This window comes from Macrobrachium nipponense, chromosome 20 (genome assembly GCF_015104395.2).
Source record: "Macrobrachium nipponense isolate FS-2020 chromosome 20, ASM1510439v2, whole genome shotgun sequence".
Lineage (NCBI taxonomy): Eukaryota > Metazoa > Arthropoda > Malacostraca > Decapoda > Palaemonidae > Macrobrachium > Macrobrachium nipponense.
Window position 1 is genome coordinate 13811058 of NC_061089.1, and position 27903 is coordinate 13838960.

The following is a 27903-nucleotide window of genomic DNA, read 5'->3' on the forward strand; positions in this document are numbered from 1 at the left end:
TTAGATTTTCCAAGGGTGTGGGTTACTCTCTTAATCGTCTCCAGGTGAGGAATTTTTATTTTATTGTTGGGTGTGTCTCTGGTCTTGTCGTTATGGGTCGGTAGAAAATTACGTTTGCTTTGTGAATTGCTTTCTCAATTATATGGTCAGGATACTTTAAAGACGAAAGTTGCTTGCGAATTAGTTCAAATTCTTTTTCCAGGAATTCTGGGGAACAAATTCGTAAGGCTCTTAAGAATAGGTTGCTAGCTACACCTATCTTGATAGTAATGTCGTGATAGCTAAAGTAGTAAATGTATGAAAGTGAGAACGTTGGTTTTCTGTATATGGTAAATTTGTATTCTGTCGTGTCTCTGATTATTAAAACATCAAGAAAAGGAATTTTGTTGTCTGTTTCCCATTCAACTTTAAATTTGATGCTGGGCACTAATGCGTTTAATTTTGAGAGAATTCATTAAAATTGCCCCACCTATTATCCCAAAATGTTAGGATATCATCCACATATCTCATCCACAGCATGTTTTTGGGTTTTATTGCATTTATTACTGTAGTTTCAAAGTATTCCATGTACAGATTGGCTAAAACAGGACTTAAAGGACTACCCATACTACACCCGAATTTTTGCTTGTAGAATGATTCCCCGAATGAAAATACGTTATTAGATGCACATAATTCAACTAACTTTATTATTTTGTCAAGCGCCAATGGGAAATGATCTGAATAGGGGGATAATTTTTCCTTTAAAAACTGAAGAACGTCCTGGACTGGTACTTTTGTGAATAGGGAGTCTACGTCAAGGCTTAAAAGTTTTATGTTGTGAAGTGGTATATGTGCTTCTCTGAAATTGTGACAAAAATCTTCCGAATGTTTAATGTGACTGGGAGAAAAAGTGCCTAAAAAAGGGGAAAGGAGGCCAGCTAACCATTTAGAAATTTTGTAATTGAAAGCTCCGGCGCATGAAACGATGGGTCTGAATGGAAGATTGTCTTTGTGAGTTTTGGGAAGGCCATAAAAGTAGGGTAATTTAGGATCAATTACTTTAAATTTCTCTAATTTAAAGTATTTCTTATGAAGGTCAGTTAAGGCATTTAGTAACACTCCTTTTAAACATATGTTTAAAAGGAGTGTTACTAAATGCCTTAACTGACCTTCATAAGAAATATCCTGTTCCCCGCAGATTCATGATAGCTACCCACTCGCTAAAAAAGTTAGATGTTATAATAAGTAGATCCGGCAAAGACGGCAAAATCGTAATAATGGACAAAGACTTCTACCTCGACAAAATCAACCAGCTCCTTAGCGACACAAACACTTGCGAAAAACTGACGAAAAATCCCCTCCAAAACGTTCCCACAGAAATTTTTTCGGAAAGTAAGATTACTTGGCCAAGACAAAAAGAGTATTGAACTATTAGAGAAATTTAAAGTAATTAATCCTAAATTACCCTACTTTTATGGCCTTCCCAAAACTCACAAAGACAATCTTCCATTCAGACCCATCGTTTCATGCGCCGGAGCTTTCAATTGCAAAATTTCTAAATGGTTAGCTGGCCTCCTTTCCCCTTTTTTAGGCACTTTTTCTCCCAGTCACATTAAACATTCGAAAGATTTTTGTCACAATTTCAGAGAAGCACATATACCACTTCACAACATAAAACTTTTAAGCCTTGACGTAGACTCCCTATTCACAAAAGTACCAGTACAGGACGTTCTTCAGTTTTTAAAGGAAAAATTATCCCCCTATTCAGATAATTTCCCATTGGCGCTTGACAAAATAATAGTTAGTTGAATTATGTGCATCTAATAACGTATTTTCATTCGGGGAATCATTCTACAAGCAAAAAATTCGGTTGTAGTATGGGTAGTCCTTTAAGTCCTGTTTTAGCCAATCTGTACATGGAATACTTTGAAACTACAGTAATAAATGCAATAAAACCCAAAAACATGCTGTGGATGAGATATGTGGATGATATCCTAACATTTTGGGATAATAGGTGGGGCAATTTTAATGAATTCTCTCAAAATTAAACGCATTAGTGCCCAGCATCAAATTTAAAGTTGAATGGGAAACAGACAACAAAATTCCTTTTCTTGATGTTTTAATAATCAGAGACACGACAGAATACAAATTTACCATATACAGAAAACCAACGTTCTCACTTTCATACATTCACTACTTTAGCTATCACGACATTACTATCAAGATAGGTGTAGCTAGCAACCTATTCTTAAGAGCCTTACGAATGTTCCCCAGAATTCCTGGGAAAAGAATTTGAACTAATTCGCAAGCAACTTTCGTCTTTAAAGTATCCTGACCATATAATTGAGAAAGCAATTCACAAAGCAAACGTAATTTTCTACCGACCCCCTAAAGACAAGACCAGAGACACACCCAACAATAAAATAAAAATTCCTCACCTGGAGACGATTAAGAGAGTAACCCACACCCTTGGAAAATCTAACCCTTTTGCATTTACCTACCCAAATACCTTAGCCAAATCCCTGATTAACGTCCAACAAAAGACATCTCCCAAGGACACTGGGGTCTATGAGATCCCATGCCAGGACTGTGACCAATCTTACATCGGATTTACAGGTAAATCACTTCCCCAGAGATTAATACAACACAAACGGTCAGTTAGGTATGGACAACAGAACTCGGCTATTTTCAACCATATAAATGAACATAACCATAGAATAAACTGGAATTTGTCACGTGTAATTTATAGCAGCAACTGCCGGTACAAGAGTCAAATGATGGAATCGGCCTTAATAAAAGAGAAGCAGGTAATGAACATCTCAAAAGGAGCGTGGATTTCAGATATGATCGACGAGGTTTTCATCCAACTAACGCTTAAGAAGATTAAAGGAAGATTATCAGCGGGGGTGACCTAAATTGGCTTACTTGTGGACGGATCTCTTGGTATAAATACCACCTTTTCTGTAAACTTTTTTCATTCATATACCCTGAAGAGAGAGACAGCAGTCTCTGAAATATAGTACTTTTCTCTCTATATCTTGGTGTTTTTATGGGCTCCTTTTATTAGTTGGAATTCTGTTGTTACAGAACATTTTTACCAGTCATATATATATATATATATATATATATATATATATATATATATATATATATATATATATATATATATATATATATAAAGTATAGTCCTTCGTAGCCAGAAAGAAATGGATGACAGTTCAATTAGATTATTTTTCATAGTCACCGTCATTTTGCAGACTGTTTTCTGTAGCTCAACTTCACAATAAAAAAAACCTATTCTCTGGGTAACTCTCAAATAGCAAATCGCGGAGAAAGAAAGTTTAAAAACTGCATAGTTCTTGTTAGATAACCTTTCTTTTTTTTCATGTGACCAAGATATAAGTTTGCAATAAGATGAAAAGCAATAGCTATGTAACATTATGGAGCTTGTAATGACTGATGGTAAATTGACCTCTAAGGGCTGGCTGTTTCTTACCTAATTTTGGTGATTTTTCGGGTGGAGTAACTGGGCCCATGACCAAGATGGTCAAGAATCTTGATGGATTTTATTTCCGACTAACACTCGTCTACATTTTCGGACAAATATATTACTAATCTAAAGCATAGCTGGCTACTTTACCAAGAGGTGATTTTGAAAAAAATTCTTTTTTGGACATCGGAATCGATCAAGAAATTTTCGGATACCCCGACCGTGTTCTTTATAATGGAATCTGTAACTTTACGGAAATATATCTGACTACCATTTTCTTTTCAACTTTCTAAGAATCTTCATAATTGTTTACAGGCCTCAACTTTTCCTTCTCCTCCAGTTCATCTCAAACATCTGTGGAGACTTATTTCATTAATTCTTATATATATATATATATATATATATATATATATATATATATATATATATATATATATATATATATATATCTGGGGATACAGTCCACAATGAAGTAAAATCCTTCTGTAGTTTAAAATATATATTTCTTGTACAGGATAAAAGCTTTCGACCATCAGCTGTGGTCTTGTTCACTGAAATGTGATATGTCACCTCAAGGAACTGAAAAGTAGGAGCACAAACATACTTTTTTTGATAACGATTAAAAAAACAATAAAGATTAGGTAACAAGCTAGTTTATTATTATGAATGATCAGGCGGTTGAACCCTCGTCCTTTCCAGAATTCGTCTTGATCTTCGTGGGGGAATGTTCCTATTGTCACCTGCTTGTTCTATGCTGGTTGGGTGGTTTGTTGGAGAAATTACCTGAGTGAAGTAAACAGGAGCGGAAGCAGCATCATCATTGGCACATATATTCCTAAAGTTTGAAATTTTCCCTTTTCTACATATCTCCTCACAAATAGCTGTATTATCTGGAATTCCAATAGTTCCTGTAAAGGTCTCATTTAAGGAAATTAACGCCCCTTCTATTATCCGTCTCAAAGTAGTGGAAGGGGCGTTAATTTCCTCAAATGAGACCTTTACAGGAAATACTGGAATTACAGATAATACAGCTATTTGTGAAGAGATATGTAGAAAAGGGAAAATTTCAAACTTTAGGAATATATGTGCCAATGATGATGCTGCTTCCGCTCCTGTTTACTTCACTTAGGTAATTTCTCCAACAAACCACCCAACCAGCATAGAACAAGCAGTTGACAATAGGAACATTCCCCCACGAAGATCAAGACGAATTCTGGAGAGGACGAGGGTTCAATCGACATAGTACCTGGCTTCTGCATATATATATATATAATATATATATATATATATATATATATATATATATATTAATAATTCTACTCATTTTCACTCTGCAATCGTGTTGCTATTTCACTTATTTTCACTCTGCAATCGTGTTGCTATTTCACTTATTTTCACTCTGCAATCGTGTTGCTATTTCACTTATTTTCACTCTGCAATCGTGTTGCTATTTTTCCCCCCCACTTCATTTTCCTCTGCAACGTGTTGCTTATTTTCGACTCAATTGTCACTCTGCAATCGTGTTGCTATTTCACTTGTCATTTTTCACTCGAGTAATTTCGCTGTTGCAATTCATTCATTTCACTCTGCAATAGTGCTGTTGCATTTCACTTCATTTTCATCTCTGCAATCGTGTTGCATTATTCCACTCCAATTTTCAACTCTTTTTGTAATTTTCGGTTGCAATTTCACTCATTTTCACTCTGCAATTTCGTGTTGCTTTTATTTCCATTTTCATTTTCTACTTCTTTGCTAATTTCGTTGTTGTAATTTTACTTATTTTCCTCTGGCAATCGTGTTGCTATTCCACTTATTTTCACCTTTGTAATTCCGTGTTGCTATTTCACTTATTTTCACTCGCAATTTCGTGTTGCAATTCACCATTTTCACTCTGTAAATCGTGTTGCATTTCACTCATTTTCAACTCTGTAATCCGTGTTTGCAATTTTCATCATTTTCACTCTGTAATCGTGTTGCAATTTCACTCATTTTCACTCTGCAATCGTGTTGCAATTTCACTCATTTTCACTCTGTAATCGTGTTGCAATTTCACTCATTTTCACTCTGCAATCGTGTTGCTATTCCACTCATTTTCACTCTGCAATCGTGTTGCTATTCCACTCATTTTCACTCTGCAATCGTTTTGCTATTCCACTCATTTTCACTCTGCAATCGTGTTGCTATTCCACTCATTTTCACTCTGCAATCGTTTTGCTACGCCTTATAGACAGACTATAATCCAAGTGCATTAATCACTCCCTGTCAATTTCAGGTCTAAACCTCTCACGTCCACCACTTTGCTCATACACTTTACTGCTGAACATTCGTGAACATTTCTGCCATTCATTTTCAAGCAATCGACCAGAGAGGTCCATCATTTCCTTTCCCCATTTTCGAATTCCACTTTGTCCTACCCTATCCCTGGGTATTACGGGGGCATTAAACGCGTCCATTTAACATGTCAAGAGGAAGGCGCTAATTGTGTTTCATTCCACGGTACGATTTTACTAGACACCGACTTGATAAACAAAAATTCAGATGCGAATAAATGAGTCAGCGGATGAGTGAGTCAATATCTAATGGAGATTTCCGGTATGCGAAGGGAGTAAATAAAAACCCACAGAAGTTCATTTGGGAAAACGCAGCTAATCGGACTAGAGAGAATGGGCCCATGTAAAAAGCTGGCGCCCATTTCTTCTTTCTTCTAAACTATCTTTAATTGGCGCCCATATCTTCTTTCTGCTGAAATATCTTTTCTCTTATGAATTCTATTTTTGCGTGATATTTTGCCTTACAAATCTAGACTTCAAATTGCTGACGATATTTATAAGCAACAAACATAAGACACCAAGTCGTGTATAAAGTCAACATCTCATCTTCAGCATATGACTCGTTGGTGTTAGAGTTGGGTATAGAATTTAGGCCAAAGACCAAGCACTGGGATCTATGTGGTCATACATCGCTGAGATGGACACTTGACAGTAAAAGGTGTGAAAGACGTAACAGGAGGCAAACCTCAAAGCAATTGCACTATGAGATAGTTGTTAGGAGAGGGTGGAAAGTAAGATGGAAGAGAATATGAAAGGAGGTATAGTAAAAGGAACGAAAGTAGTTACAGTTAGGGGCAGGAAGCCCGTTGCAAAGAACCTTAAGTAAAACCTACAGCGCACCGCAAGAAATTCACCGACGGCGCTACCCCTCCTACGGGGTTGTTGGTGTTACGTAAGGATGATGAATAAACGCCACAACAAACAACGATCGCGTGATGGACATTTTAAACATACCCATCATTCAATTAAGTCAAGATAAACTTGAAATCCTTCAGTTTGAGGGTATGTGTGTAAAGGGACGTCTTGAAAATGCTCATTTTGCAAATGGGCCAATTCGGGAGGCGTGTTAGCGGTTCCAAGATTATGCGGGTTCGTAATGAGCTTATTTAGTTAATATCCCGTTTTCTGTGATGTTTTTTTTTTTCAGCGAGTTTGAATCATTCACTTTTATATAACTTCTTTCGTAAGATTTCGTGATGGCTTTTTATGGTCTCTCTCTCTCTCTCTCTCTTTACGGTGATGTGCAAATGAGACAAAAAATGACGACTCAAAAAACTGATTGTGTCGACTTAATTTTACTACAAAAAACTGATTATGTCGACTTAATTTTACCACAAAAAACTGATTATATTGACTTAATTTTAACACACACAAAAACTGATTATGTCGACTTAATTTTAACACACACAATAACTGATTATTTCGACTTAATTTTACCACAAAAAAAACTGATCATGTCGACTTAATTTTAACACAAAAAACTGATCAGGTCGACTTAATTTTACACAAAAACGGATCTGTCGCTTTAACACAACAAAAAACTTATTGTCGACTTAATTTTTTAACACAAAAAACTGATCATGTCGCTTAATTTTACCTGATTCATGTCGACTTAATTTTACACAAAAAACTGATCATGTCGACTTAATTTTACCCAAAAAAACACTGATTAATTTTTTCCATCAGACTTTAATTTTAAACACAAAAAACTGTCATCGACTTACTTTTACACAAAAAACTGATCATGTCGACTTAATTTTACCACAAAAAAACTGATCATGTCGACTTAATTTTACCACAAAAAACTGATCATGTCGACTTAATTTTACCACAAAAAAACTGATCATGTCGACTTAATTTTACCACAAAAAAACTGATCATTTCGCCTAATTTTTTAACCACAAAAAACTGATCATGTCGACTTAATTTTACCACCAAAAAACTGTCAAAAAAATGTCGCTTAATTTTACCACAAAAAAACTGATCATGTCGACTTAATTTTAACACAAAAAAACTGATCATAGTCGACTTAATTTTACCACAAAAAAACGATCATGTGGACCTTAATTTTACCACAAAAAACCGGATCATGTCGACTTAATTTTACCACTGAAATCATCCCGACTAATTTTACCACAAAAAACTGATCATGTCGACTTAATTTTACCACAAAAAACTGATCATGTCGACTTAATTTTACCAAAAAAAACTGATCATGTCGACTTAATTTTACCACAAAAAAACTGATCATGTCGACTTAATTTTAACACAAAAAAACTGATCATGTCGACTTAATTTTACCACAAAAAAACTGATCATGTCGACTTAATTTTAACACAAAAACCAAAAACTGTCATGTACGACTTAATTTTAACGACAAAAAAAATTCATGTCGACTTAATTTTAACCCAAAAAAAAAAACTGAATCATGTCGACTTAATTTTACCCACAAAAAAAAAAACTGATCATGTCGACTTAATTTTACCACAAAAAAAACTGATCATGTCGACTTAATTTTATCACAAAAAAAACTGATCATGTCGACTTAATTTAACTACAAAAAACTAATCATGTCGACTTAATTTTACCACAAGAAAACTGATCATGTTGACTTAATTTTAACACAAAAAACTGATCGGACTTAATTTTAACCAAGAAACTGATTCCATGTTGACTTAATTTTAACACAAAAAACTGATTATGTGGACTTAATTTTACCACAAAAACTGATCATGTCGACTTAATTTTAACACAAAAAACTGATCATGTCGACTTAATTTTACCAACAAAAAAACTGATCATGCTCCGACTTAATTTTATCACAAAAAAAAGAAAACTGATCATCATCGAGCCGTTAATTTAATTACAAAAAAAACACTGACCTCATGTCGACTTAATTTTACCACAAAAAAAACTGATCATGTCGACTTAATTTTAACACAAAAAACTGATCATGTCGACTTAATTTTATCACAAAAAACTGATCATGTCGACTTAATTTTACCACAAAAAAACTGATCATGTCGACTTAATTTTACCACAAAAAACTTATCATGTCGACTTAATTTTACCACAAAACACTGATCATGTCGACTTAATTTTACCACAAAAAAACTGATCATGTCGACTTAATTTTACCACAAAAAAACTGATCATGTCGACTTAATTTTAACACAAAAAAACTGATCATGTCGACTTAATTTCAACACAAAAAACTGATCATGTCGACTTAATTTTACCAATTTTACCACAAAAAAACTGATCATGTCGACTTAATTTCAACAAGAAAACTGATCATGTCGACTTAATTTTACCACAAAAAACTGATCATGTCTACTTAATTTTAACATAAAAAAACTGATCATGTCGACTTAATTTTAACACAAAAAACTGATCATGTCGACTTAATTTTAACACAAAAAACTGATCATGTCGATTAATTTTACCACAAAAAACTGATCATGTCGACTTAATTTTAACACAAAAAACTGATCATGTCGACTTAATTTTACCACAAAAAACTGATCATGTCGACTTAATTTTACCACAAAAAAACTGATCATGTCGACTTAATTTCAACACAAAAAACTGATCATGTCGACTTAATTTTAACACAAAAAACTGATCATGTCGACTTAATTTAACTACAAAAAAACTAATCATGTCGACTTAATTTTAACATAAAAAAAATTGATCATGTCGACTTAATTTTAACAAAAAAAAACTGATCATGTAGACTTAATTTTACCACAAAAAACTGATCATGTCGACTTAATTTTACCACAAAAAACTGATCATGTCGACTTAATTTTAACATAAAAAAACTGATCAAGTCGACTTATACAAAAAAATCTGATCATGTAGAATCTAATTTTTACCCACACTATCATGTCGACTAATTACACACTTGATCAATTTTTTGTCGACTTAATTTTACCATACTGATTCAGTCGATAATTTAACACAAAAAACTGATTATGTCGACTAAAAAAAAATCTGATTATATCGACTTAAATTTAACACATACACACACACACACATAAACTGACTATGTCGACTTAATTTTAACAAGTTTCAAAACTATTTCTTCAAGGTATGTTGTATTCCTTTTAGATTATGAAGATGGTTCGGTTCGTATTAATTCGTCCTTTTATACAAACAAGAACAATCTGAGAATGGTCTCTTGAGCCATTATATATTTTTACATTATTTACGATTAGACCCCCAAGTGTATCTGTGCCGTTGGTCAAAATACAATAGGCATACATCTGAGAACACTGACCACATGTATTATTTGTAAAACCCTTTCGTTCTTATAAATGAAAAAATTTTTCACGTTAAAAAGAGCTTTGATTCACTGTTAAAAGGATTTCCTCTTTGGTTTGTGCCGTTTCTCTCAAAAGCGTTCAATGAGGGTCAGAGTAGATGCATTTGATGAAGAGGCATTTAAGGGGAGCTGAAATACTGCAAGCTCCTGGAAAAAGGCTAAGGGGAAGTTAAAGAAGGACTATTTCTTACAAAAAGGTTCGAGGGAAATTAAAATATAAGAATCTAGAGAAATTAGGATGGCAGGTCCCACAAAATTAGTGCAATTTTTTGTAGAAAAAATTCACGGGGAGTTGAAATTATTAAGTTTCCTGGAAAATGGCCCTAGGGGAGTTAAAATAGTGCCACTTCCTGGAAAAGGGTTCTAAGGAAAATAAAGCAGCGCAAGTTCCTAGAAAATCTTCCAAGGGCGTCAAATTATGGAAATTTTCTGGAGAAGGGTTTCAAAGGGAGTTAGTCCAAGGAGAGTTAAAACTGTCATTTCCTGGAAAATGGTTCAAGGGGATTTAAAGCTCTGCCACTACCTGGAAAAGGTTTCAAGGAGAGTTAAAAATCTGTCACTACCTGGAAAATGGTTCAAAAGGATTTAAAACTCTGTTACTTCCTGGAAAAGGGTCCAAGGCGATTTAAAATTCTACCACTTCATGGAAAAGGGTCCAAGGCGATTTAAAATTCTACCACTTCATGGAAAAGGGTCCAAGGCGATTTAAAATTCTGCCACCTCCTGGAAAAGGGTCCAAGACGATTTAAGATTCTGCCACTTCATGGAAAAGGGTCCAAGGCGATTTAAAGTTCTGCCACCTCCTGGAAAAGGGTCCAAGGCGATTTAAAATTCTGCAACTTCATGGAAAAGGGTCCAAGGCGAGTTAAAAATGCCACCTCCTGGAAATGGATTTAAGGGAGTTAAAACTGCCACTGTCTGGAAAAGGTTTCACAGGGAAGTTAAAAATCTGCCACTTCCTGGAAAAGGGTGCAAGGTGATTTAAAATTCTGCCACTTCATAGAAAAAGGTCCAAGGCGATTTAAGATTCTGCCACCTCCTGGAAAAGGGTCCAAGGCGATTTAAAATTCTGCCACTTCAAGGAAAATGGTCCAAGGCGATTTAAAATTCTGCCACTTCATGGAAAAGGGTCCAAGGCGAGTTCAAAATGCCACCTCCTGGAAATGGGTTTAAGGAAGTTAAAACTCTGCCACTGCCTGGAAAAGGTTTCAAAGGGAAGTTAAAGATCTGCCACTCCCTGAAAAAGGGTCTAAGGCGAGTTAAAAACTGTCACTTCATGGAAAAGGGTTCAAGGGGATTTAAAGTAGTGCCAGCTCCTGGAAAACGGATTGTAAGAAGCGTCCTCATTATCTAAAAATTATGAAAACAAACGTTATTTTTCCCTTTATTTTTCCCACTGCTATAAAGGAGACGACTACTTGACCCGGTTTTAGGAATAAGTAGCCAGGAATTCATTGACTGTGATATGTCGCAGCCAGGGTTGAGGAATTAACTAGTAACTTCTCTCCAAACAGATTCGTAGCCTCTGGATACGACGTATCCAACGCGCCCCCCTCCCATCGGCCTCCATCCAAAGGTCACCACCAGCGCACTGCACAGAGGAGTAAGTAAACTGTGACATTGACGTTCAGGGCAAACCCAGACTTTTAGACGAAACGTAGGGGCGCCAAGGGGCTGGGAGAGTTACGTAAAGAAGTTACGAAGGGGACTTGACGAAGTCACCAACCAGTGGGTCTGCTGGCAGTGGCTGTCGGGTAATCGATGGTGGCGCAGTGCTCCCCCGGTCGTGTCTACGGCAGCTGATGGGAAACGGTCGGGAGTGAGTCATACTACTACAGCGAGTTGGCATTATATACTCTCAGGCATCCGGTCCCATTTTCAGTCCGATCTTGGAGGCGCAAATAACACTAGAGATTGCAAACCGAAAGTAAGAATAGTTTAGTATTAATTCTTTTCACGTTACGCTTATTTCATATTATTGTTATTCAGAAGATGAACATGATTCATATGGAACAAGATAACACGCGCCACTGACTTGGCATTCAAGCTGCCATTGAGATTAGTACCTGTTTATTTATTTGTTTATCTTTTGCAATGTAGATGGAGTGATCTACCATACGTGAAAATACGCCTCATGTTAGTAAAACGATATTACATTCTAATTAGTGTGAAAATACGCCTCATGTTAGTAAAACGATATTGCATTCTAATTAGTATTACTTTTATGCCGCTATTAAACGCACCATTAAGCGTATACGCATATAAAACAATTTTCTTCATATGCGTAATCCCTAAAATAAGGTCTACGGAAGATACGAAGAGCCATGTGTGTATATGACTATACGGTTTCCAATGGTATACTGTGACATTAGGCTTAGACTGGCCTCGACTTCATAATTAAGTGGAAAAAAGTCGTTGTTTTCCTCTCTCTTTACCGTGATATTTTCGTGAGACCCAAATATCCGTTTGTATATATGTTTACAGTGAAAACACGAGTAGAAGTATAAAGACATATCTAAAATCGAATTCTTCTTATTGTCGCCCTTTCAGTGAAGTTTAAATAGACCTACAGATATTGATTCAGGTAAGTTGACATGCCTACTAAAGCACTTTAAATCTATTTGTTTGAAAGGTGTAACAGGAGGAAAAAACCTGGCAGTTGCACTTAGAAGCCATTTTTAAGAGAGGGTGAACAGTAAGATGGAAGGAGATAATATCAACGGAGGGACAGTTAAAAGAATAAACGGGGTTGCAGGTAGGGGACGAAGGGACGCCACACAGAACCTCAAGCGCACCGTGTGAGGCACACTGAAGGCACTAGCCCCAAGGAGACCTGATCCTAAAGATACAGTCTATAAAAATGACAGTAATCACATTAGCAGAAATAATTAAGTATACATCATATTAACCTGATACATATGCAACTGTAATAGCCACAATGCCCTCTTAACTTCTCAAAAACTTCGCTTTTTTTTTTTTTTGGGGGGGGGGGATACGCTTGTCACTACAAAGCCTTCAGAACCAACTTCAAAGAAATATGAAGAAATCATGATGCCCGGCAGCGGGAAACGAACCCGTTTCCCGCTACCGGACGTCCTGATTTCTTCATATTTCTTTGAAGTTGGTTTCTGAGGCTTTGTAGTGACAAACTTATACAAACAAAAGAGCAAAGAATTTGAGAAGTTAAGAGGGCATTGTTGCAATTACAATTACACACACACACACACACACACACATATATATATATATATATATATATATATATATATGTATATGTAGTATACATATATATATATATATATATATATATATATATATATATGTATGTATATACATATACATTTGAATTGTGTGTGTTTTAATTATAATCAAAACTGATCAGTAAACTGTAAAACCCATGTACTAAACTTGACAAGGAATATTTTTTACGAAAATGAATGGCTTTTATGAATGAGCAACTTTCAACAAAGAAAAAAAACTCCCAGACAGTTGCAGCTATTTATCTGATTTGTTTTTTATTTTTGCGGCCCATCCAGTAGTAGTTTAAATTGCCCGTGACGAGACTGTCCGCCATGCCAAGACTAATGGGTCTGAAAGGTATATATGGCCTCTTCTTATAATATGGTCTCTTATTGATCTGCATATTATTTATTATTATTACTACAACAGATGAAGCATATTCACATGGAACAACCCTGCCAAAGGGGCCATTGACTAAAAATTCAACCTCCCACCGCAGACCCCACACTGCAGCAGTAACCGGTCAAGATACAGAGCCAGTGATTTTTAGTTATGTGGTGACATATCTTTTTGATGCGAAGTTTTACTCATGTCAGTCATGCACACTTAAAGACAAGCATGCATGAAATACCTTGAAAAAAAAAGTATCTGATGGAAATGCAGAGAATATAATGATTTTGAGACGGGTATGTGTACGTGTGCACTGGCAGTTACTTTCTAAAACATATATTATTACCGGTAAAGTCAGTTTACAGCAGACACTGCACGATACGTTTAGGAACGGGAAATCTAAACTTTGGTATGTATTCCGCTTATAAAATTGCAGCCCAGTAGTCAAAATATTTTTACGCCTCATCAACGCTGAGATTCGTTCTCTGGTAAGAACTGAAGTCTGTTGGGATGGTGACATTTGTCTTGTTTTTTTCATTCGATTCCGTGTTTTATTTATTTATTTATTTATTTATTTATTTGGGGGGGATCCCCAAAGCGGCTTTGAGCGATAAGTTGGCTATAGTAGGTTCACATCAAGCGAGCATCTGATGTCTAGGCCAGTCCCTTATGACGCTCCTGATTAGATGTTGATATATAAGCAAATCACAGGGCTGGAAGCTCTCAGTCTCTCGAGAGTTCATATAGGTAGGATGTACTATGTTCCACCTCTCCTGAGGGATAAGTCTTTCAACAGTATCCCTCAGGAGAGGTGGAACATACATCCTACCTATGTGAACTCTCGAGAGACAGAGAGTTTCCAGCCCTGTGATTGGCTTATCAACAGCCAATCAGGTGCGTCGTAAGGGACGGGCCTAGACATCAGATGTAAGCTTGATGTGAATCTACTATAGCCCCTGGCTGCTGACCACAGTCGCCTAACAATATATGTACTGTTTATTATCGCTTACACCAACCAACAGGGACACGATGGTTTTTTCAGGACACGAGGCCAGAGATGTTTCATCCCCGTGGGATTGATTCAATTCTCTCGCTGGTGAGCTAGAGAAACTTCTAAACTCGAAATATTGACACATTTCTCGGTATTGCGTAGAAAGGTTTAAATTTAAGTCTAGGATGTGTCAACGACCCATAAAGACAGGTCGGCCTGGGATGTATAATGAAGGCTTCATAAGCAACATTGAAGGACAAATCTTTAAGCAAAATTATGCATGTATAATTATTATCACATGCCTTATCTACGCTGTTTTCATTTTTTAATTAATTATCTATTTATTTATTAGTAACTCTTGATCGTTTGTTTGTATGGTGTTTTTACGTTGCATGGAACCAGTGGTTATTCAGCAACGGGACCAACGTCTTTACGTGACTTCCGAACCACGTCGTGAGTGAACTTCTATCAGCAGAAATACACATCTCTCACACCTAGGTGAAATGACCGGGAATCGAACTCGCGGCCACCGAGGTGGCAGGCCAAGACCAAACCGATCACGCCACTGAGGCGCTTTAGCTCTTGTTCGTGTCTTCCTCTCTCGCGCATTTTCTCCCTTAACATATTGCCATACTCTTTAAACATATAAATATTGGCATCCATTACAACTGTCAGGAAGGTGATTCTAAAGTTATACAGTAAAGGAACTGTACACCCTTTTCCAAAGCTATATTACAGTATTATTACAGCCAGCGGTTTCAACACCACCCGGGTTACATCGAGGTGGAGCAGAAAAATGAATTCCAAAGGAAAATACAGCTACGAGTTCTCTATTTCTAAAACTCGCTCGAGCAACTCGTAAATATCCACACTATACACAAATATGCACAGCACACCTTACGTAACGGTGCATTACACGAACCAAGGGTAACCCGAAACGTTACTTAAGCTTATTAAATTTTCTGCTCTGGTACTGCGCTCGCTAAAGACAAACTCCGTACGAAACGACACCCCAAAAAAACCCCATTTAGCAAAATAAGTTTGCTTAATGGACACTGTGATAACAGACTCCATCTCTGATGACAGAGGGGGAGCTGGAATGATTCGTGAAATACAGATGAAGGAAGAGAGTCCTTGCTTGTTGTTGTTTTTGATTAAGCTGAACTTGTGTCAGCACGGGCTCTTGCTCACAGAGCAGCCCGTAACCCTTGCTTCACAAGGGAATGCCATGGAGGATGGATCATAGATTTTAACCTTCGAGTTAGTGACCTTCACAAAGTATAACTTAAGAATTTGTTCGAATGTAATTACGTAGATTAAATCGCTCTTATTCCTGGAGAAATCAATATACCCTTAATTACCCCCAGAACAACGAGAACTTCAAACATGGCGCCACTCGCGATAATGAAGCAGCCGGCGTCCCTCAGGGAGATGTCTCGGGGCCACCGATGGTTCGTGCTGCTGACTGGCCTCATCGAAACGTCCCTCTGGTCCGGTAACATCTTCGGCTGGGCGTCGCTGGTGCACATCATGAAGACGCAGGGCGTCTTCAGGCATCTCTGCCCGGACGAATTCCTAGGAGGAGGGAACAAGACAGCCGTGACGTCACTGTCATGGAACGAGACAGCCGACGGAGGGGATGCGCATGGGTTGGAGGTAAGCATAAGCAAAGCTGTTTTGTCATGTGATTATGAGACAGATGATTGTCATATCCATATAATGCAAGACACGAATGCTAAGAAAAAAAATAATCATGATAAAAAAATAAAAATATAAAAATTAGGTATATGAACCTCGTCAACTGTAGTTTGCCAAATAACAGAGTGCAATGGAATATGAAATTTAGGCCAAGCGCTGGTACTTTTGAGGCCACTCAGTGCTGAGAAGGAAGTTGAAGTAAAGAAATTTGCAAAGCGTAACTAAAAGAAAACCTCGCAATTGCAATATGAAACGAGTTAAGAGAGGGTGGTAAGTAAGATAGATGAAAGAGAATATGAACGGACGTGCTGTAAAAGGAATGAAAGAGGTTATAGCTACGGGCCTAAAGGATGCTGCAAAGAAACTTAAGCAACGCATCATGTACACCGCGTAAAGTGTTCTGACAACCAGGTAGGAGCTTCAAATGAAAATGTTACCTATTAAACCGGAATTATCTTACCCGCTTCCTCTGGGGCAGTTTACCCGCGGGTGCAGAGCGCAGGACGAACAGTTCACTCTCATAGGAACCGTCGCCATCGTCATGTACACCACGCCAGGGATCCTCGTCGGCTACGGCCTACACCATCTAGGCCAAGCCTTCACCAGGATCACGGCCAGCGTCCTCATCTCGCTGGGATTCGTTCTCCTTTCGCTCACCAGTGAAGGTTCGTATGAATTTATACAGGTTTGTGTTTGCCATAGTACTAATAACTCAAAAACATCAAGGGATTGTTAATAAATGTGCCAATGTATTTGAAAACATCTCGCGATAACAAAATATACTTCCTTAAATCAATTCACATTTCCGACTAATATTTTCACGGAAATATTTCTTCAGCAACTCCGAACTATCTCTGGGGTGGCTCCATCCTATTGTCCGTCGGAGGCAACATGATCAGAGTGGCGTGTTTCGAGTTTGGCAACCTGTTCCCGAAACAGAGGAACACTGTCATGGCCATCATCAGCGGCATCTATACGATCTCTGCGGCGCTGTTCATGGTCATGCAGGTAATTCGCTCTGTGCTCACTGCTATGAGCTGAACGCATCTTCATCCTCATTCTTTGCCCGTATTAAGGTATCCTTGGACTGATGTAAATATCTAGAAAAACGAATTATTAATTTTATCATGCTTGTGTTAAGATATACCTTTATTGATGTAAATATAAAAAAAAAAAAAATTGGTATGAAGTATCCGCTGACAGTGATTTAGAAGAATATTTATAATTCTGTAACTCCTTCGCAACTATCTTAGTACAAGTATTATTACAGTTATTACAAGGAAAATCTAATTATATCCGACTGTCCATCATTCATGTGAAACCAGCTCTCCATTAATTTAAGTCTGAATCCGTTACGGTCTGACGTCCTATAAAAGGCCTCAATTCTTCCCCTCAGTCGGCGTTCGAAGCCGGTTACGGATGGGAGGCAGTCTGTAGGCTGATGGCGGTCGGGTCGTGTTTCATCGTCATGACGACGCTGTTTATCCCTTGGCATCACATTCCCCACGAGGACGAAGCAGGTTGGCTGGATGTTTTCAACTTTTTTTTTCTTCATTATTTTCCAATGTTCTCCTCTGTTTTCTTTATATTGTGCATCCATGGAAACACTATTTCTAGCGCAGTATATAGTTTCTTCTTGTTTTTGTACTAATTTAGAGCAAATCAATGTTCCTCACATTCTATCCTCTTTAAACAGTATACTGAGATATGGTCGGTTTAATCATATTCTAGTCAAGTCCCCTTTTATATCTGCTATTTACTCCTGATTATGGGAAACGTTAACTGGCAACAAATCTCCACGGACGAAGTACATGAAAAATGTAGGTACTCATTGCCTTAGAAACCTGGCAACTCGTCTCTTTCCTTAAATATCAATGGTGGTACCTTTCTTATTCTCCACGAGGTTCAGAAAAGCAGTCGGAAAGCCAGCCTAAGCTTGTAACCAAATCCGATGACACCGAGTTGAAAGAAACGGGAAAACTTCACGACTCGACGGAAAAACCCGCCAACTCCCACCAGACTCCGCTGAGCAAGAGCTTGTTCTCCGTCTCCATGGCGCTTCTCCAGTTCTGGCTGTTCAACAACATGCTCGCCGTCACCATTTTTGGGACCTACTTCAACTCTTGGATCAATAAATTTTCCCAAAGCAACGAAGAAGGTTAGTGGCGAGCAAGGACTCTAAGGTAAACACACCTATACTGTATATACTATGGTAGATTCACATCAGCCGTGCATTTGATGTCTAGTCCCATCCCTTACGACTCTCCTCATTGGCTGCTGATAAGCCAATCGCAGAGCTGGAAACTCTCAGGCTCTTTCGAAAGTTCAGTCGGGTAGGATGTATTTCCACCTCTATTGAGGGATAAGTCTTTCAAAAGTATCCCTCAGGAGAGGTGGAACATACATCCTACCTATAGGAACTCTCTCGAGAAAGACCGTTTCCAGCCCTGTCATTGGCTTATCAACAGGCCAATCAGGAGCATCGTAAGGGACGGGCCTAGACATCAAATGCACGGCTGATGTGAATCTACTATAGAGCCGTTTACTATAGACTAATTTCATTAATTATAACGATAATGGCATCGTTGGTCATCAATGGGGCAAGTTACTTACAGGCTTTCCACTTTTCGTTTGAGGATTTCGTACTCATAAGATAAGTGAACCATCTTCTAATAATCTAGGATACCTGAGAATTTCCCTGTAATGAAAATAATGAAATAGCCATCTAGTTAAAGTTATGACACTAAAATTATAGGATAAAACGGAAATCATTCTTGGTGCCTTACTTTAGCAGGAATACTTGAGATAGTCAGAAACTTAGTGTTGCGTTTTGTGGAAACTTTCTTACACGCAAGATTACTCCATTTTGAAAAAAAAATCAAGCAGTCATCATCGAAATATAAAACGCGCTAGTTACCTTCAAGAAATGATGAAAAGATTATCCTAAAAGTTGAAGTTCTGACGGTGAACAAAACTTACCAATCAGTTGTATACGTCAGGACCTGAATGCACAAGTTATTTAGATATTTTTTCGGTCAGTAAATTAGTACAGCTTTCCATTTATTACGTCTTAGCTATATTAGGTATGAATTATACCTCATGTTGGTTAACTGTACCTCTTCCAGCTGCATACTACTCTAGAATGTTTGGTTATGCCAATGTGCTCTGCGTCTTCACCACACCTCTACCGGGACTGTTCATTGACCTCCTATCGGCCTACTACAAGAGAGGTAATCTATCAATTAATTATTTGTATCTATTTCCCTGTTTCTTTAATCACGGCAGGTTTACATTGCAGAAGTATGTATGTATGTACATATAACATAAACATATATGTACATATCATAACAAACATTTATATATATATATATAATATATATATGTGTGTGTGTGTACGTATATAAATAAAGTTACCATCATCTTTATCAGAACGTATTTCAAAGTATAAAAAATGAAATTGAGGAGTCTATATGACAAAGTAATTTGTTGATCGAAGCCCAGGTCCCGCCCGCCCCTCACAACCGGCACCCCCTAAAAAAAAAATAAACTGCTTTACAAGAGTCACGCCTTTGCCTTGATATATATATATATATATATATAATATATATATATATATTGTGACGAAGTGGCCTAGAGTATCTGGGTCTGGATACCATTAATACTTGGTGCACGAAGTAGTCAAAGATCTGTGTCTGGACACCATTAATATTTGTTAACCCAAATTGCCAAGTATCTGGTTATTTCACTTACCATTCGTACTTGTTAGCACAAGAGACCCTTTTATTCCTGGGTCTGGGACACCCTTTGTACTTAGGGCACAGTTTGTTCAAGTACCTGGTTATTACTTACCTCACTACAGCCAGACACCTGACCCTTCATCACAAATACTAAAAGACTGAATACTCTAAAGGTAATAGTGATCCCTTATAGAACTGAACAGTCAAGAAAACAATCAGTCTAAGTTCATTAAAATAGGTGTGAGGTAATCTTAATTAAAGGGCATCACTCCTTTTACAATTTAAAATCTAAGTATTTCCCTGATTCTGATTTATTTGTGGGAAACGGCACAATTATCACTCTTTATTTCTACCTAAACAAAAAAATACGTTATACTACTGGTGGTTAAATGAAATACTCATATAAATTTTAAATACAAAAATTTATTTCTAAATTCAAAATTTATAAGTGAAATTCACAATCTCGGAAATTGTTATTACTTGAAAACAAAAGTTTAATTAATTCTTGAATTAATTATTAAGCAAAATTAAATCAAAGTTTATCAAGAAAATTAATTAAAATAAATCATAAAGTAATAATTAAATTTGAAATGAAATTTAATCAAATACAAATTAATGTGCAAGTGTTAAATTCAAACAATTACACAATAGAATATTATTCAAACTGATTAAACAAAATAAAGACAATGCAAAAAAAGCATAATGCATTATATGAAAACAATTAAAGCATTGACAGTACAAACATTAAGCATATAAAAATGGACATGTCATAAAAACAAAGCAAAAGAAAAATGTCCTGAAAAGGATAATTTTATCCAATGGCAAAATAAAACCTCGAAGTGCACTTCAAAACATTTGAAAAATACCTGTATACGCAGTTGCAACTCCAATCAAAAGGCCTGTTACAATTTCAAACTCTTCAATATTTTCGTGGGCGCCTTCACAAAAATAATATTAGTAACACTATGCTCAGATTCCACAAACAACACATACATTAAGACAGTTACTGAGTGACCTTCTCAAATACAAATGTGAGTTACATTATTACGTTAAATGAAACACTCGCGAACGAGCGAGCGCAAAAGAGAGAGAGAGAGAGAGACTTGAGAGCATTGCTACACTCTCTAACGCACGCCACTACGTCTCAAAAGCTAATGAGCCTTTTATATGTGTAAATATGCGTATCAGGGTGAATGGGGATTAGTTGAGCGTACATGTCCGAGACAAAAACATATTACGTCATCTCTATACGGATATTGAGCAGAAAGAACAAGGCCCCTTGTTCCGTTTCAGGCCCGATCGGGACGATAAAAAATTAGCTTAGCTAATCTATTTTCAAGGGGTTGGATAACCGCAAGTTCTGCTCGGACAAAGCAGTCTCTCTCTATGTTAAACATCATTGTAGGTCAGGTTCTCAAAGGACTCGATGCGGCATGGGAGGTCCCTATGCACGTGTTCGCGCCGATAAAGAAATCAGCTTAGCTAAGACATTCTCAAAGTGTGAATACAACCCTTTCAAAGGCTTGCTAAATAAGCTTCCTCTCTCTCTGTCTTATGTTACTTCAAAATGAAAAGTTGGACTACTTAACACATGTTATCTTTAAATTTGGGAATCTGAACACAAAAACATACATTTCATAACATGATACACAGGTTCTGAGGTGAATTAATCATATTACCAAAATTATAATTGCATTACAAAACTTACACTATAAGATTCCTCCCCCTAGAAGATTACTTATTCCGGGGTTGAATCCAACGATTCACAACAGGATAAATAATCGGCATCTACATTGTTCTTACCAGATATGTGCTCAACCTTTATATTATACTGTTGCAAGCACAAAGACCACCTGGTCAGTCTTTGATTATGGTTTTTCATCCACTGTATAAATGACAGGGGATTGTGATCAGACAACACTAAAACTTCTTCATTCCTAGGTCTGTTCACATACACTTCAAACTTTTTCAATGCTGTGATTAAGGCTAGAGTTTCCTTTTCAATAGTTGCATGGTTTTTCTGATGCTTTTTCAGTTTCGAAGACAGGAAACACAAAGGGTGTAGAAGGTTATTTTCATCTTCTTGAAGCAGAACAATATACATATATATATATATATATATATATATATATATATATATATATATATATATATATAAGACTATTGCAACTGACACTAGAGATTTTGTGAAAGGACTTGTGGTGACCAGTGAATAACTATAAGGACCCCGTGACCCACCCAATCGACTGAAGGAGTCGTCTAATGGAATCCCTGTCCCACTTTCTCACAGGCAAAACGGGCGTGGAAGAAAAGATGGCGACCGTCCAGGCCATGATAGCGCCAATGATGATCATCTCCTTCACAGTAGCAGTCCAGATCTCTTGCTTCTTCTTCTTCTCCCCGTGGGCTGTGTACCTTGGGCTCTTCTGCCTCGCTATCAATAGACCGGGATGTTTAGGCGTAGGCATCCCCTTCATGAGATCAAGGTAATTTATGCATAGTATGTCCTCAAACGTGACTTAATATGTGAAGTGCCGGTTGTGTTTTGCAAGTTCAGATGCTTTTCATCCACAATTGAATGGTTCCTTCGATCGTTAATGTTACCGGGTGGGGGGAGGGGGGCCGGTGCGTCCAACCTGGTTGCCACAGTAGGATCGCTTGGTTGTTACTGATCCTCTTCTAGGCCGACTACCGTAACACCTCTCACGGGCAATTAACTTACTTTACAAACGATTAGGTAAAAAAAAAAAAAAAAAAAAAAAAGCATCGCGCTATCCTTTTATTAGTAAGTGAGCAAACAGCAGAACAGTCTGTATTATCAAGAATACAGTAAAATAATTTGATGTGTAGTTCCCTTGTTTCGAGTTCTGCCTCGTGGAAAATACCAGTTTTTTTAATATTAAGCTGGTGTGCAACAAACCTCTCTCGAGCTCATGTTACAGATCTTTCTTGTTATCTTAACTTTACAAGACTAGCATAAATGCATTACAAATATTATCTTTAGGCACAGCTACGGTGGGGTAGGGGTTGGAGATTTCCTCGGCCGTCCCCCAAACGCCATCACTCCCCCCTTCCTTCTGACAAAGAGAAATGCTAAGCCCAATGACAGAAGTAGAAGAAGGCAGGGAAGATTACCTCCGGGAACGGTACAAGAAGCACACGTGAAAAAGGTCTTGATACAGACTGGAGCTATGTCGTCATTTTTTAGCAATATTTACGAAAAATTCTTTTGGTTAAACCTAATATGCAACGTTTAGGATGACATGTTCTATATTAATATGTATTTCATGCATATTACTATAATTTTTTGTTAAGTCTTATGTACAGTGTTAGGACATTTACGTTGCACTCCATTTATGCCTAGAGGCTAAATGAAATTGTTATAAAAAATGATTAAAAAAAAAAAGGATTGCACTAAAAAGAAAGAAAGAAAAAAAAACTGGAGATTTACTTTAGTATCTGTACATACTTGCTATCGTAAAAGTATTCTCATAAATCTTTCTCATATGAAGACAAGTTTGTTGATTTCGTGAGAAACAAACAACACCCACCTACACACGATATTGTAATTAAGTCTATACTCTGTTTTTTTTCATCTGTCCATCCGCCTGTGGTGTTTTTGTATGGTAACACTGCGTCCTGGGCTTTAGATAGTTACGCTATGTGTAAGTTTTAGGTAAATAAAAGGATATCTGGGTGTACATTTGCAACTGAAAAGTGTTTTCATAATTTACTGTATGCGAATTACACCGTTAATATTCGAAATAGGATATTATTATAATCGTTGAATGTAAGCTGAATTTAACTGTCTAAAGCCCGGGACGCAGTGTTACCATACAAAAACACAACAGGCGGATGGACAGATGGAAAAAAAACAGAGTATAGTTGCAAGTAGTTTTGTTGAACTTGGATCTAAGACATCGGAGGAGGAGTGTGGTTAACAATAAACAAAACCTTAAGTAAACAGGTTTGTAAGGGATTTTTTTTTATCTATTTATTCACGGTTAGTGCTGTTCGCAGTCATTTTTCGTAATGAAATCTTATTTATGGCATCAGCGCTTTGATATTTAAAGACCTCATCTCATTAAACCCATATACAGATTGAAGTGAATAAATGATCACCCACTATGTCTCAACTCACCTTGCCTTTTCGCAAATGGTAGAAAAAAAAAAAAAAAAAAACACACACACACACACAAAGTTAACCCCTCCCCTCCATAAGACATAACTACGGATGACTTTTTCTAAAACTGTCTATATTTTGCAAACCGAACTGGCATCAAACTGTTTGTTCCTTGCAAAGGAACACCATACGTGCTATTCACACCACGCCAGCTCGTGCAGGTACTAAAATAACCCATTTTTCTACCCGAGTGCAAAAGCCTGCATCCCTGTCCCAATTGGCCGGTGACAAGGGGGTTTCTCTCGGTGAATAGGGAAATAAGTACCTACAGTCAGGAAAAATGTAAAAAGAAAAACGATAAAAATGGGAATACAAAGATAATTGGGGTAATTATAGTTGAGTTTCCACAGTTATGCATTGGAGCACTGTTTCCAAAGAGATTTACTGAAGACAAGAATCAAAAGTTCCCTGAGTAACTTTTATAGTCATGATATAGGCAAACAAACACACACAAATATATATAATATATATATATATATATATATATATATATATATATAATATATATATATATATATATATCGGCGTAGAGGCATGTACGTATATGAGGTTACATGAAAGTTACGTAACGAAGCTCTTAATTAAGATACGCCTAACAAACATTGGATGAATGGAACAGTGAAATAGGCCTATGCCTTTGTTCTCGAATGCTTCATTTCAGTAAAAATTATTTTAACGCCAGGCTTATTACTGTTGCTCCTCATACTCTCATTATTTATTTGTTTACATACTTTAAATTATTTATATCTATTTCAGGTTCCCTGCTGACCATTTCAATCGTATGATTGGTATACAAGGGACGGTCATTTCCCTTCTGTCGACTTTACAGTATCTTCACTTCACGTGGACACAATCCAATTACTATACGGTGAGAAATATCTCTCTCTCTCTCTCTCTCTCTCTCTCTCTCTCTCTCTCTCTCTCTCTCTCTTCTCTCTCTCGGAAAACAGTGGCTAGATATTTAATTGGAAATTATATTTTGCCCATATAGTTTCGTCAATCTAGCTTACATTGTTTTTTGGGCAATTATTGAAGTTCCTTCTACTATATACCTCCAGGCCATCGGAACGTTAGTGAGTCTACTGGCACTTTCATTCGTCCAACCACTGCACCTGTTTGACAGAAAATATCTACACCGGGTCCTGCAAACTTCCTCCAAAGCACAGAAGAATGAAGAAGCTTGAAAGGAGCATTTGGATCGACAACCAGATGCCTGCCTTAAAGGTGATCATGCGTAAGATACCGTACTCCTAAGAGTTAAAACTAACGTACCCATAAGAGTATTGCCCATAAAATACACGTTGTGGGATCTCCAACCAATGACCTGTGTGTCATCTTGGATAACTGGAATAGTATAAAGAATAAAATAGATTAGTAATTGCGATGTTTAAAGAACTGCGTTCGCAGCCAACTGTTGGTGATTCAGGCCGTGGAGTGGCTAACGATCCAAAACACTACTATACTGTAGTCAGGATTAACTATTTTAATCCTGACTGTAGTGACGAAACACTGACAGCACAATGCTATTTTGTCTCTCTGATGTTTAATTATCATAAGAATTTGTTATCATTGTACAATTAAATTAATCATAACTGTGCAACATTAGATAACATTTTGAAAACACTTTTAGGAAAATGATATTGTCCCCTGCCATACTCAGCGACTGTTTAACACCGACGACAGAAAAGGATAGCAGGGGTATTTCTTTCTATTCTAAGGGTTCGGAACGATACTAAAGATAATTGTAAGATAACGGCCACCACAGGAAAGTAATGCTCTGTTATTGGGAATTAAATTCTTCCTAGAAGCAGCACACGACAATAAAGAATACTTGCCGAATTAACTGGTGTAGGCCTAACGTTTCCGTAGCCAAGATTATCCTTGGTGCCATTCTTACAGACTATTTTGTCCTCTCCATGATGTTCCAGTGACTTTTACAATAGAGAATTTATTTTTATATATATTCGAAATTAGGTTGTCCGTACTTAGTATAAGGTTCAATTGATATAGCAACTTACCAAATGAGCAGTTTAGGGCATATGTGTTGCCCACGGTCTAGGTATATCGGTGTACCGAGACTTACTGACATAGCCTGAAACCTATAGGCCTATTTGCAATAAGCATTTTTATTAACGAGCAAGATATTTATACCTTATTCTATGTGGTATATATGAGATTAATGATGTTCTGGAAAACTGAAAACGCCACTACAGTATGCTCCACAATATCTACTACAGCAAAATATTAGTAAATAAATAAAATTCAGTAAGGTTGCTTCATTACCTGTGAAATGTTCCATTTTCTCTGTTTAATGTTGTTCCATTTTTTCTCGGAGAATTCCTGTGTCCATTTCTTCAATGATCAGCTGTACCGTTATGACGATATTGGACGAAAACAATCAGCACACAGTAAGCAACTATCTCGCTCCCGGGGTTTTCGAGTATTTGAAGATATTAGTTCGGTGCACCGAACTAATTGATATACTAACTTCTGAATTTATTAGTATTGACTCTCTTCGGTCTCTTGATTTTTTTTATTTATTTACTTATTATTATTATTATTTTTGGAGGGGGTAACCCTGCCGAAGTCTTTAAATACTTGGTAAGTATTTTTCATTAGATAAATCACTGTGGTATTCAATGTTTCAAAACTTGGCAATCGAATGGAAAACGGCATTTTAAAGAAATCGCCGTACTAATGGCTTCTCAAAATAATATGACCAACTGAACGTTAAGGAAACGAGTGGTCCTCTGCAGTGAGGTAGTGATACTAACTTGTTCATAATTTTTGGATGAATTTACGAAGCATATTTTAGATATGTTCGTGCATTTTGGACGTTTATACAACGGTTGTGCTAATGAATTTTGATTAGGAGAGCAGTGTGGATTTGCTCATAGTTTGAATCCGTAAATTCTTGCTATTATCATTCCAGTTTTTGCTCTTTCAAATAGAACTAAAATTCCTAGCAATCTCCATTCTGTTGTATAGTGTAGAATAAGTATACCTACTGATGATGTTTTCTCAATCTGATAGTTCTTCGCTGATTAAGTTTTGTATTGTTTAATAAATAAACTTTACTTTCAGTATAAATCGGTATAGCTTGTTTCCTATATTTCATATATTTACACACAATTACACACACACACACACACACATATATATATATATATATATATATATATATATATATATATATATATATATATATATATATATATATATATATATATATATATATATATATATATATATATATATATTATGTAAAAGGGAGGATTTAGTTTGGTTTGTATGGAGTTTTTACATTGCATGGAACAAGTGGTTATTCAGCAACGGGACCAACAGCCTTACGTAACTTCCGAACCACGTCAAGAGTGAACTTCTATCACCAGAAATACACATCTCTAATACCTAAATGGAATGCCCGAGAATCGAACTCGCAGCACCAAGGTGACAGGTCAAGACCATACCAATCACGCCACTGAGGGGCTAAATGTGAGGAATGATGAGAGAAGTTACAGGACATCACATGTAGCCT

The 27903-nt window shown here is 36.8% G+C and overlaps 2 protein-coding genes across 6 annotated transcripts in view; one reads left to right on the forward strand and one right to left on the reverse strand.

The window, feature by feature from the left end:
• Positions 1 to 26903, reverse strand: part of LOC135221909 (equilibrative nucleobase transporter 1-like) — a 57247-nt gene extending 30344 nt beyond the window's left edge. The window contains exon 1 of one of the 2 annotated variants that reach the window (XM_064259940.1): positions 26649 to 26903. The gene's annotated coding sequence lies outside the window, so the exon portion shown is untranslated. Of the gene's footprint in view, positions 1 to 3475; positions 3809 to 26648 lie in introns of those variants that run through there. The other variant, XM_064259930.1, reaches the window with a different exon arrangement.
• On the forward strand, positions 11886 to 26655 carry LOC135221923 (equilibrative nucleobase transporter 1-like). 4 transcript variants are annotated; one of them, XM_064259950.1, is made up of 10 exons: positions 11886 to 12053; positions 16115 to 16403; positions 16924 to 17110; positions 17284 to 17453; positions 17842 to 17965; positions 18349 to 18603; positions 19571 to 19675; positions 22473 to 22668; positions 25122 to 25233; positions 25424 to 26655. In XM_064259950.1, exons 2-10 carry the CDS (start codon positions 16134 to 16136, stop codon positions 25547 to 25549), a joined length of 1545 nt encoding a protein of 514 aa, XP_064116020.1. In that variant the 5' UTR covers positions 11886 to 12053; positions 16115 to 16133; the 3' UTR covers positions 25550 to 26655. The 4 variants fall into 4 exon arrangements, with proteins under 4 accessions (XP_064116020.1, XP_064116035.1, XP_064116041.1 ...); XM_064259965.1 differs by having other exon boundaries at positions 18355 to 18603; XM_064259956.1 differs by lacking the exon at positions 11886 to 12053 and adding an exon at positions 12497 to 12710.
• Positions 26904 to 27903: the final 1000 nt, after the last annotated feature.

What these genes read in the sequence shown, in the direction of transcription:
- LOC135221923 (XM_064259950.1), top strand. Translation starts at nt 16,134, where the DNA reads ATGGCGCCACTCGCGATAATGAAGCAGCCGGCGTCCCTCAGGGAGATG. An exon ending in ATCCCCTTCATGAGATCAAG is followed by an intron (nt 22,669 to 25,121) that starts GTAATTTATGCA and finishes TATCTATTTCAG; the next exon opens with GTTCCCTGCTGACCATTTCA. An exon ending in CACAATCCAATTACTATACG is followed by an intron (nt 25,234 to 25,423) that starts GTGAGAAATATC and finishes ATATACCTCCAG; the next exon opens with GCCATCGGAACGTTAGTGAG.